The sequence below is a fragment of the Clarias gariepinus genome, chromosome 25 (genome assembly GCF_024256425.1).
Source record: "Clarias gariepinus isolate MV-2021 ecotype Netherlands chromosome 25, CGAR_prim_01v2, whole genome shotgun sequence".
In the NCBI taxonomy this organism is placed as follows: Eukaryota; Metazoa; Chordata; class Actinopteri; order Siluriformes; family Clariidae; genus Clarias; species Clarias gariepinus.
Window position 1 is genome coordinate 22,979,613 of NC_071124.1, and position 12,368 is coordinate 22,991,980.

At 39.6% G+C, this 12,368-nt stretch overlaps 1 protein-coding gene across 2 annotated transcripts in view; it reads left to right on the forward strand.

Annotated features, from left to right (window-relative positions):
- pex5lb (peroxisomal biogenesis factor 5-like b) overlaps positions 1-12,368 on the forward strand; it is a 52,996-nt gene that overhangs the window by 25,590 nt on the left and 15,038 nt on the right. For both annotated transcript variants that reach the window (XM_053486095.1, XM_053486096.1), the window contains 4 exons: positions 183-383; positions 3,082-3,211; positions 3,474-3,561; positions 5,683-5,769. In XM_053486095.1, the coding sequence (XP_053342070.1) occupies positions 183-383; positions 3,082-3,211; positions 3,474-3,561; positions 5,683-5,769 (506 nt within the window). The remainder of the gene's footprint in view (positions 1-182; positions 384-3,081; positions 3,212-3,473; positions 3,562-5,682; positions 5,770-12,368) is intronic.

Consider the following 12,368-nt stretch of genomic DNA (forward strand, 5'->3'; position numbering starts at 1 on the left):
ATAAAGTTCCATTCCCGCCTATATAAGTTATTCTAATTCCCCTTGTTTAATTTATTACTCTGTAACTAAGACAAAGCAATTTCCCTCTGGATCTTGAATGTTCATAACGAGTCTGCATAAACCTCTGACTTGAACCGTATAAGCTTCCATCGCTAAGTAAGAGTGGCATTTCCCTCTGGCAGTCATCTCGACAGCGCTGGACCTGGTGGACCTGAGCGAGCCGTACGAGAGGAGATGGAGCTGGGAGCGCCGCAGCCCTCGCGCCTCTTCCAGGAAGAGCAGCCTCCGCAGGAAGAAGACCGACGAGACCGAGCTGATCCAAGTGGAGACCGAGCAGCTCTCTCCTGGACACCTGAACCCCGAGAGAGCCTCGTTAGACTCCGGTAAATTTGAAATGTTATATTGGAGTCTAGCTTTACACTCGACCCTTGTTACTTTTAGGTTCATCAGATATGCAAGAGGAGAAAGGAAGGAGCAGTGTGTCATTTTTGCTGTCACATTTTTTTTTTTTTTTTTTTTGGAGAGCAAGGCTGCCCCTGTATTAAAGCGTCAAGAAACCTGCTGTGGTTTGCATAAGTATTCACACCCTTTGAACTTTTCCTTATTTTGTAGTGTGTTACAGTATGAACTTGAAATAATCAGGACTGGGATTATTCAGTATGTCTTGAATCTACACAACATAATGTTAAAATTGAGAGAAGCCTGTAATTTTTATCCATCATTTACAATCAAAAACATAAAAAACTAAACATGGAAATGTTTAAAGGGGGTGCATACTATTGCACTCAACTGTAAATATGCATTGCATTTTAAATATGTTAATATCATTTGTTTATCAGGTCTATGTCTATTCCCTTTTACATGGTTTACTGTTTGTTTTTATTTTACTTGAAAAAAGTGGGCGTGGTTAAATTTGCATAAACTCAGCATATTCTAGAGAGAGCTGTCAATCAAGCATGCTTATTGGAATTAAATCAGGCCCAGCCTGACCAATCTGTGACGGGTCTAATCAGGTGTTTATCACCCTTCTGTCTTGTTTTTTTTTTTTTTATTATATTTCTTTAAAACAACTTCTGGCTGTTTAATAAACAGGCTTAGACATTTTTAATATTTTACACCATATGCGCTTTAAAATTCTTAACACAGCTGCAGTTTCATTACCATCAGTTTGAGCTATTCTGTTTATTAAAGCGATATTCCTGGGACAGAAGCGATGATGTACTCTAACGACCTGTCATTCATTTATTCCTTCATCCAAGGTGTTTGTTTTAATCAGCATGAAGTGCCACATTAGCCGAATTGGAAATTATTCCTGCAAGCGTTTACACTTATTTGAATTATTTAAAGAGGTCCCTTAGGGGGCTTATTTTAATCCATGCTTTTCTTGTAATTATTTATTTTTTTTTTCCTGGTAACATATTTTCCATACAGTTGCCCATCTTTTAGAGATGATCTAAAAATTATTTGCACTCTGGCTGTTTTAGAAAAGACAAATGCATACTTTTTTGACATAATCAAAAAATTCTTGCTTTTCAATACACTTTGTCTATCCGTCACTACGCTTGTGAGCTCCGAGCTACGAATGCACCGCTGTCTTCGCTTCTTCAACAGTCGGAGTGAGATCAGGACTGTAGGGAGGACGCTTTAACACCTCAGAGTGTCAACAGTGTGGACAGAAATGTGCGGACGCGATCACCATGCGAGATCACGACGCCCTCGGATAGCGCTTTAATCCGAAGTTTAGGCTTTAGCTCTTCAATAAGTGTCTCAATGTAACGAGCACTGTAAATTGTTGAACCCTTCTTTCCTGATAATGTTCCAATATTTCTGGCCCCTGAGCATCCCAGACTTTTCCAGCTGATAGTCAACTTTTGAACTTTCTGGTTCATACTCTGTTGTTTACTCTCAGGCTCGTGGTAATGAATCTGTGTCTCGTCACCAAAAATGAGTTTCTTTAAGAAACTTTCACCTTCCTTAGTGTTTCAGTCCGAATTTTATTTTCGGATATCCAAACGCTTCTGTTTATGCTTTTCTCTGAGTTGTTTTGGCACCAGGTACACCACCCTCAGACCACAAAAAATTTCAATAAATCACTGCACGCTGCTTTTCTTTTGTGCAAATTGCAAGTGGGGCGTCCATCTTTGCTCGCACCGCGGTTACAAATGACCTGATGTAACACACTCACACCTGTACAGCAGTGACCGAGGAGACGGTAGAGTTGAACGGAAGGCGCTTATAAGCTCATAAGTTTTATTATAACCAGAGTGCGGATCATTTTTGACTCACCCTCGTATTTTATAAATAACTCAGTGCTTACTGTACGTGTTGGATTATATCTTATACACTGGTGAAAGAAAATTAAGTGGCCTCGAAACTTCAAATTCTACATAGGTTTAGTAAAAAAGCAGTAAACTTCATGTCTTGCAGGTGTGTATTTTACTGCACTACCTTAAAGTTGCACTCAGAAACTGCTTCCACTTTCTGAATTCCAGCCATTTTTCTATAGAGTAAGCCTTAAGCTCTATTCTCATCCCCTTATCATAAAAGACACGGTTAAAAGAAGCATTGTGCTGCTTTGTAATTTTGCAAAGAATAGCACGGCCTCGCGTTTTTACGCTGCGATCCCAGAGTCTGAGGAACCACGCGAATGAAAAGACTTCGGCACTAAAGAGTTTTTTTGCTTTCATGTAGGATGTCTGCGTATAAAGTATGTCAGATTACGCAGAATGAATACCTTCCCAATAACACACTGCACCACTCCGTTAAGTCTTGAGCGACGCTAGACACGCGTTATGAGGTTCCGCATGCAGTTTAAGCTCATTATACGTCAAATTAACCACCTTTACAAACATCCGGCATCACGCTCGTTCTTCTCTTTCTCTCTGTTGAGGTTGATAAGTGCTGCTGCTTCATGCTTAAGACTTGCTTCATGCACTGGAGACTTCTTCCATGACTGTTAAGTTTACCATATCAACCAGGGATTAGTTATAGAACAATAGAACAATTACTAAATCAAATTCATCTTGTGCAGAAGGTAAACCCCTAGCTTTAAATCCACACCCTGTTTGTCTTTCTGTGTAGTAAGCAGCTCACCCCGGGACAGATGGGACGAAGTGAGTCTCCACCCAGACAGCGCCTGGGACGGTGCGAGGAAATGGCGGTACGAGAGGAAGCGGTGCACCTCTCATCACTCGTCCAGCGAGCTGCTCTGGTACGGTGTGGATGATAACACGTGTGCGCTTCTGTTATCTCTTCCAAGTGCAGTTTGTAATGTTTTAAAGCGGCACTATAATCACTATGATAATCATACATCTGATTTGAAAACCTACCAAGGAGGAGTTGCTTCATTTCAGACATTCTGACCCCGGCGATGAACCTTGACCCGCGTCTGAAGCTGCTCGCCTTTTTTTTCAACCATCTATTAGGTCTAAAAAGACATTTAATCACGTTGCATGCTTTATTTCTCGTTGCAGGTCTGCCGACTTTAGAAGCAGCCTCTCGAACAAACACTCGCTGGAGATGAGCATGAGCATGGAGTCTGACCCTGGGCCTACACCACAGGTACGGGTAAAATCCTTGATGACGGGTGGGAATTGGTTACTAATAAATTAGAGAGAAAATGAGGAAAAATCCCAAGAAAATAAAACATTGCAATACAGTGGAACCTCAGCATACAACACCCACCTTTTCATCTTAAGAATTAAACGTTTAAAATAGCGACCATATACGTGACCACATACTGTATGTCCAGTAGCCAATCAAAAGTTGTTTGCGTGATGGGAAAACTAAGCTAACCAAATAAAAAAATCTTTTTTTTTTTTACATTTTTTCCGTTTTGTGCAAGATTTAGTGAAGACGTTAGCACCATGGGTCCCAAGAATATTAGCAAGGACGGTAGCAAGAAGAAAAAGGAAGCTGCTTTGAGTTTGGTTTGTAAAGCAGCTGGTGCCAAGAGGAATCATAAATTACGATTAAGTGAGGTTTAATGTCTATTTATTTCATATTTTACTTCATTTACATGTCTTTTCTAAATGTTTTAATTGTTATCATATGCAAAAATATGATTACAGTGAAACCTTGGATTGCGAGTAACGCGGTTTGTAAGTGTTCTGCAAGACAAGCAAATATTTTTGACTTGAAATAAATTTTGACTTGAAAAACGAACAAGTCTTGGTTTATGAGTACAGAGTATCATGTATTACGCAGTGCGCGTGTAAAGCAAAAGCATGTGTCTTTAGAAAAGTTAAAGATTTTCTCTCTCATTGTACACCATGCCACACAGACCCATCCTACTTTCGCCTTTACAGATGCACACACACACACACACTCTCTCTTTCTCTCTGCTCTACACAGAAACACTACTCTGTTGTGATTCTTTTCCAAGGCAAAGTGCAGGTTAATTTGTTTTATTTTTACTTTACAGCAGTGATTTCGTTAGTGTGTCGCTCAATCGAGTGTCATTAGAGAGATTTCTTGTTTATTTTCTCGATAAACCAGCTTTTTCGTTGTGTGTGCGCGTGTGTGTGAAAAGAGTGAAGGAAGGGTAACTATGTAAGACAAGTAGGGGAAAAGGGAAGCTTACTTTAGATTCACACAAACACAGACACACACACACACACACACACACACACACACACAGCGCCTGCACGCACAAACGGAAATACTTATCTGTCAGGAATTATTTTTATTTTTTTTTTTAAGATAAAGTGCAGCTTAATTAGTTTTATTTTTACTTTATATTTTGTATTAATTATTTTTTGTATTTACTTTTTTGTGCTGTGGAACGAATAATTTAAGTTTCCATTATTTCTTCTGGGAAAATTATTTTGGAATATGAGCCCACTTTCGGAACAAATTATGCTTGTAATCCAAGGTTCCACTGTACAGTGTTAGAAATTAGTAATATTGGTAATATTTTTGGGTGGCTGAAACGGATTATTGCGGTTACATTATTCCCCATGGGGAAATGCGTTTCACAATATGATATTTTCACCTTTAGGACTCGCCTCCAGAACAGATTAAATTTGTATGCCGAGGTACCACTGTATTATTATTCCTGTTGAGTGTGTGTGTGTGTGTGTGTGTGTGTGTGTGTGTTCAGTGCTGTGATAACGTAAGGGATACAGGAGCTCACTTGTTGCCTGGATGCTCCACAACGTAACCACGAAAGCCATAAATCCAGTATGTGTTCTTTAAAAATAAAAACCTTTACTGCTGATTCCTGATTAAGCCTTGGGTTGATTATTATCTCGTTAAAGCACACACTGTTACGGATTTCTTTTGCCTTTTTTTCAATAGAATGAAGTCACGTACACGGTCAGAAACTTTTATGGTAATGGTTTTAAATCTTAAAACATTAAAGACGTCTACGTGGAAATATTCCTGTCCTGTGTCTCCCTGGCTGTCTTTCTGTCTCAGTCTCTCTCTCTCTCGCTTAAAAGTTGGACTCGGAGTTTAGAAGTATAAATGTGACCCTACTTTTCCCTTAAGAATAGGTAATAAGAGCGAGCTACAAACTCCTGACTTGTCCTCCAACTTTTATACCGCAGATTCATCAGAAGGTACCTGAGGATCTAGATAGTCTTACAGGGTCGAGACTGCTGACTGACCTTGTATGTATGTGTGTGTGTGTGTGTGTGTGTGTGTGTGTGTGTGTGTGTGTGGAACCATCTGTGTGCACAGCGTCCCAAGCTGAGACTGGGAAGCTCTCTGTACGGCAGGCAGCACTCTCTGGAGGAGGAGTTTGTGCGAGCCAAAGCTGCTGTAGAGGTGAGAGGCAGTACACACACACACACACACACAAAGTTCCAGATTTCCCCTAACAAACTCAATAATGAACGGAAAACTTACACCCACGCAGATTAGAACTGAACAATATGATCATGTAATAATCTCCTTATTTTCTCCAAGTGCATCATGGGTATTTTGTACTTTCTATTGCAAAATAATGGCGATTATCCTGCTGTTTCATGCTATCAGACTGTCTCGCCGCTCCAGGGTCCCAGGTCCTGAAAATCAAATAATCCACTCTCATAATAATCCTCTGATCCTACTCTAATACTGTCACCTTGATCGCAGGGGGCGGCAAAACTTTCTCCAGCGCATCATCCAGGCTAGTAATTACAGTGAGTAATTAAACACCGACAGCGTCACCGATCTGGTGTGTCTCTGATAAACTGACCACTCACGGTACTGTATGTTGTCTGTACTGCGCTGTACCAGTTACTATATCCGTGCCCTTTTAATTCCGGATTTCAGTCCGGTCCGGGAAGCCATACCTGCACAGTCGCGGTATTTTTAGGCGTAGCATTTTATTTATGACGACGTCAGCTAGTCTAGGATCAGGATCGTCAGCGTTATGCTCGCTGCTTACCACACCAGAGGTTTGTATTACAGCCGTCTTTAAGCCTTCCAGAGCTGTACGTAGAGGAGCGGAGATGTTAGCGCGACTTAGTTGCTATATTTAACAGAAGCACAAAGGTACAGAGGAGTTGATACGGATACGCTGTTCAGGGTTCCTCCGAGTCAGCTTTCCTTCCCCGTGGCTATTTTTTCCTGCTGATTCATTCAAATTTTTACATCATGTTGGATTTGATAGAACAATGTTCTGGAAGTATGATTTATAGGTCCTGGTTACTGGTTTTTGGGTTTAAGTCCAAGATATGATGTGTGCTGAGTTTCCTTTGGTATAAGGTTTGAAAGAACAATGGTGATGATGATGATGATGATACCCATTTGTAAATAATAGCTCTGTAGAAATAATTTAAATAAAATATAAACTTTAAATATAAAAGTTAATTTACTGCTAAATGTGTAAAAACAAACACTTAAAAATAAACCGTATGCGTAGAGAAGAGGCAGGATGTCGATTCGATGTTTGGTCATTGCAAGTTTGGGTTATATTTCTTACAGGTTTTGAAGTAATTAAAATCTTCTTAAATCATTTAATAATCATTGAAATGTTTCAATGTTTTAGCTTTACTCTTTAGTACATTAGGTGGCGGTATTGCTCCAACTGATCATAAACTCAAAAGAAGAAGATGAAGCAATACTTTTGCAAAACGTGAGTATTTGCTGAAGATGGAAGCGGTTCTATGTTCTGCAAATGCTTCGTGTATTTTTAAGGAATGCATAATTGTCTTAAGAACTACAATTTTGCAAGCAATTTCCCACGCAAAGCATTTTTGCCATTCGAGTAACTGAACCGAGTCGAACCAAACGCCGACTTGTGTCTACGTTGTGCGTAAGTCTGAAAGCTGTTTAAAACTTGTTCGCGTCAGTTGAAAGCCAAGCGAAGTAAATCTACATATTTTTTTGGTTGCATGTTTTTTTTTGCATTTTGTGTACGATTTAGTGAAGACTTACTGTAGCATCATGGGTCGGGAAAATTTTATCAGGGACGGTAGCAAGAAGAAAAAGGTGCCGCTTTCAGTTTGGTTTTTAAAGCAGCCGGTGCCAAGAGGCATCATAAATTAGGATTAAATGAGATTTAAGGCCTTTTTTATATTTTACTTTCATTTACATGTCTTTTAAATTTTTTTTAATTGTTATTATATAGGAAAATATGAATATAGTGTTGGAAATTGGTAATATTGGTAATATTTTTGGGTGGCTGGAACGGATTATCTGCATTTACATCATTTCCCATGGGACAATGCGTTTTGCAATACGAAATTTCACTTAAAGTACTCGCCTCCGGAATAGATTAAATTCTTATGCAGAGGTACCGCTGTACGTTAACTTTTGTAAGTTTACCTAAATAATTAAAAAAGTCCAAAATGATTCTGAATCAAACTCTGATCCATTGTTTTAATTAATCGAAACGACCAAAAAAGTTGATTATATTTAATAATAAATTCAATCACAAAGGTCACTTATAAGGCAGACAGACAAATCTAACATGAATTGAGATGGATATGATTTTCCCTTCATCTAAAATCACACCATAAGCTTTTGAATTCTAATTCACCAAAAATTCAGTTGTTTAAAAATGTGCAAATACAAAATATTTACAGTGGATCAATGTTTTATGCAGGTTGTGGTGTTTTTAGCTGAAAAAGTAGAGAAAATGCAAATCAGTTCATTTTGCACACGCTGTGCGATTTTACAAAACGTAAATGTCACTTTCAATTTAGCACGATGAAGAGCATGTAATACATTTCTAGACCTTTGTTTTTATTTATTTTACATTAAACTGTTAAACTGAAACCATTATTCAAGTCTGAACAAAGAGAAAGTTTAACTTTAGTGTGTTGAAACAATAGTAAAAGACCTCTTGTGCTCGGATCATGACTTGTTTCGAGCTGTAGAACAGTTTCATGAAACTGCTGTATGTGCAGAATAATGCTGAGATATAATTGGTGATATTGGCTGCTACAGTCTCACACACATGGACACACACAGACACGCCTGACATCAGAAGAGATTCCTGTTTGAGAAGTTGTGTGTTTATCGATCATCACTGAGAAGACTTGGATTTATTGGAACTCCTGCTCCGGGTTGTGATCTGAACAGGTAGTGAAGGTTAAACATCCATGACGGGAGCCTGAGTGCACTCGAGCAGAGACCAATGACTCAGATGAGGGATGGTCGTGCCACCGCCACTGCGTGAAGCCTTTCATCAAAAAGAGAGCAAAAAGATAGAAGACCAGTCATCTGTACTCCGCGGGGCAGAAAACAGAGTCACTGATTTCGTGTTGGTAAAGTCCAGCATGTCATAGGTGTGTGAAGAAAACAGGGAACATCTTATTCAGCTTTATTCAGCTACGTCCTGGGAGTTTAATTCTGAGACAGGATTCTGGGGTGTAGATGTGATTAAAAAGATTTCTCATCATAGACGACATCATCGATCATGTTTAAAACCTTTTTAAGTTTTTAAGTTTGTCTTAAGCTAGTTCATCTGTGTTTTGTTGTGAGGATTTCTGAACTTTTTGGACATACCTTCAGGGTTGTGCAACATATCTCAAACTGTCACAGGTAAATCTTTTTAGACTTAATCAAGGGCCCAGCGACGTACTTAGCGGGTGTTAGCATCACAGCTACTGGTTATTCAACACAAAAAATTACTCCAAGTTCCAAGTCAAACCAGGAGTTGTGACGTAATTTATTTTTTTTGGTGAATAAACAAATAAAATTGACTATAATGTCATTCACAGAAGACTTCAAGCACAGTATGGTGATATATGTATGTGTATGGGTATGGGTATGGGTATAAGACGCTTAGCTGCAATAAAACATTTGAACGGTGCAAACATTTTGCCCATGTGGGCATTTAAAAATCGCTGCATAACTTGCCAACTTGTGGAAGAGACGCGTCTGTCACCACTTGCACATTACAGGAACTCGTCTAGGAGTTATCACCAAATCCTGACCTCGCTCCAAACGATTTCCATATATTTCGGCCATTGAAGGAGTTCCTGGGAGGCCGGTGTTTCCGAAGTGAATAAAGCAGGTAGTCCGATCGTGGCTCTGGTGTACTGAGTGGTCTACTAGTGAAAGACTGGGATGAGTGCATTAGTGTAGAGCTTATATAGAGAAATAAAGAGTGTTTTAATCTCGTTTAATAACATTTACAATTAGGCGTTTGACAAGATGGTCTTATCCAGAGCGAGTTACATAAGTGCTTTAAAAATTTTCATCATTAAATATAGACAAAACTATGAGTTCAGTCAGTCAAACATTGTCGGGAAAGATTTCTTTTTTTGGGTCGGTTCGTGGAGGGACACACAGGTCTGTAGTCATTGCTTAAGGTTTGCCGGTGACTCTGCAGTCATCCACAGGACATCCTGAAGAAGTTCATTCCACCACCTACTGTAGGTGCCAGGACCGAAAGTCTAGATGCACAGAAAGTCTTAGATTGGAGGGAACATGGTGCAGTACGGGGTGTGAGAAGTTATTTGAGGTAAGTGGGTTCTGGGCCATTTTAAGCTCTGTAGGCAAGCGTCACTGTTTTGTATTTGATGCGGGCAGCTACAGGAAGCCAGTGGAGGGAGCGGAGTAGTGCTGTGGTGTGGGAGAACTGGGGAAGGGTGAAAACAAGTCGTGCAGCTGCATTCAGGATCAGCTGCAGAGGACGAACGGTGCACAGTCTTGAAATAACGAGGAACTGAACGAGCACCTGAGTGGGCTGTGTGGACAGAAAAGGACGAATTCCTCTGATGTTAAAATGGGAAATAAAAAGTCCTGCTTTGGCTTGAACTCCTATTGTTATTTCTATAAATAAATAAATAAATAAATAAATATATATATATATATATATATATATATATATATATATATATATTATTTTTTTGTGACTTCACTGAAATAAAGTGATTTTTTAGGGAAGGTTCAGACGCTCGTCTAGACTGATGACACGTGAGCGGATGATGAAGTCGCCAGAGCTTCTGCCATTCAGGGAGACGCTGTGAAGGTTGACAGATTCGCGTTAGCGTCCTTATTCTCCTTCTCTTCTTTCCTCTCGTCTTACGCTCAACCTTCTGCTCTCAGAACCTTTAGGTTTTTTTTACATGATCCTTAAAATCAGTGCCGACTTTAGGCTTCAAAACTATTCATAATGATAGCAAGTACTTAAATTCACTATTTATTTTTTTTTGCAAAGTAGGAGGAAACCGGAGAACCCAGACCAGACATAGACGCATAAACGAGAAAACACGCACGCAAAGCCACACGGTTTTACGGCTTCAGCACTTTAAAACACGCATCATGTCAAATTTAAGATGAATTCTGTAAGTAACCAGAGTTTCGAGGTTCTGTGCTCGTTCCTTGACATTGTTTGCCTCACACCGATCGGTCTTCCCCTGTCCGTGATCCTTTTTCATAAAAAGGGCTTGACATTCTTCATGGCAGCATTTCGAATGAGCCGGAGCAGTCTAATAATCTCTTTGGGGGAAGATGTGTAGAGAATTATTCACGAGTTTTACTTTTTTTCCCCCTTTTTTTTTTTGGGGGGGGCGGGGGGGCTGTCGGGGGATTGAAGCTGTTTTAGGATTTCAATGTTGAAGCTGTTTTATCATTTTGGTCCTCACAAAGAGCTAAATATGTGTATATGCCATACACACAAACACACACACACACACACACACACACTATGCATGCAGGGTCATTGGTAATGATAAACCTCATTCCCAGCACTCACAGGCTACAGTATATCTATCTATAGTCAGTAAATGACTGTAAATAGCTCAGGTTATAAACTATAATGAATCTGGACTGAGCCATCTCACACACACACACACACACGGTATGAAATCTGAGAATTAGTTTTGCAATCCAGCCCTAAATCTGATATCGGATCTCGTCCTCTCTATAACCTGAAATGATCTCTGAGCTTTTCACCTTGCAGCCCAAACCCGCGCTAATGACCAGCGTCACTGCAGTAACACAGATCTAATGCTGTGTACATGAGGGAGGCCCGGGGTTTGGTTAAAGCAAAAGACAGTGCAAAGGACAGTGTGGACCAGACACAAATTTATCACAGGTGTCAGTGTTGCATAATGAGAATGGCAAGGTTTTTTACCAACAATGACACTTTATCAGTTCCACCAGCGTGCGGCTCAAACTGAACATACAGTAAGGAAAAGGTGGAAAATGAAAAAGACGTGCAGGTTTGTTTGCTTGTCTGGTTCATGTCTCCGTCATTTTATCTTTATATAAACAGGTAAAGATTTCATTTATTTATTTTCCGTAGCAGATCCCAGGTTTCTTTGTGCACGGGGCGGCATATTCCCTTGACAGGGTGCCAATCCATACACACACACACACACACACACACACACACACAAACACTTGGAAACGGCAAGTATATCTAATCTGCATGTGTTTGGACTGTGGGAGGAAACCGGATGTACCTGGAGGAAACTGACCAAGCACAGGGATAACATACAAACTCCACGCACACGGACCCCATGGTGGGAATCGAACCCTCGACCCTGGAGGTACAAGGCCTCAAAGTTTTATGGTCATATTTATTTATTTTTTCTTTATTTATTTCATAGAAACATGAATGAAATCAGTACATTGGTGTTGCGTTTAGACACCAGTGAAAGAAAATAATATTGTCTTTTTGCTTTTGCTTTATGTTTATATGTAATAAATAAAGAAAAAATAATAAATATGACCATTAAAAAGTAACAGATTTCAGATCAATTTAGCAGTTTCTAGAGTAAAAAAAAAAAAAAGTTAAAATTGTAAAATGTAAAAAATGTTCATGCTTACAGTGGAACCTCAGATTACGAGTAACACAGTTTGTGAGTGTTCCACAAGACAAGCAAAGATTTTTAACAAATTTTGACTTGAGAGCAAATGAGCAAGTCTTGGTTTACGAGCAGCGAGTATCATGTATCACCGTGCCACACACACACACACAC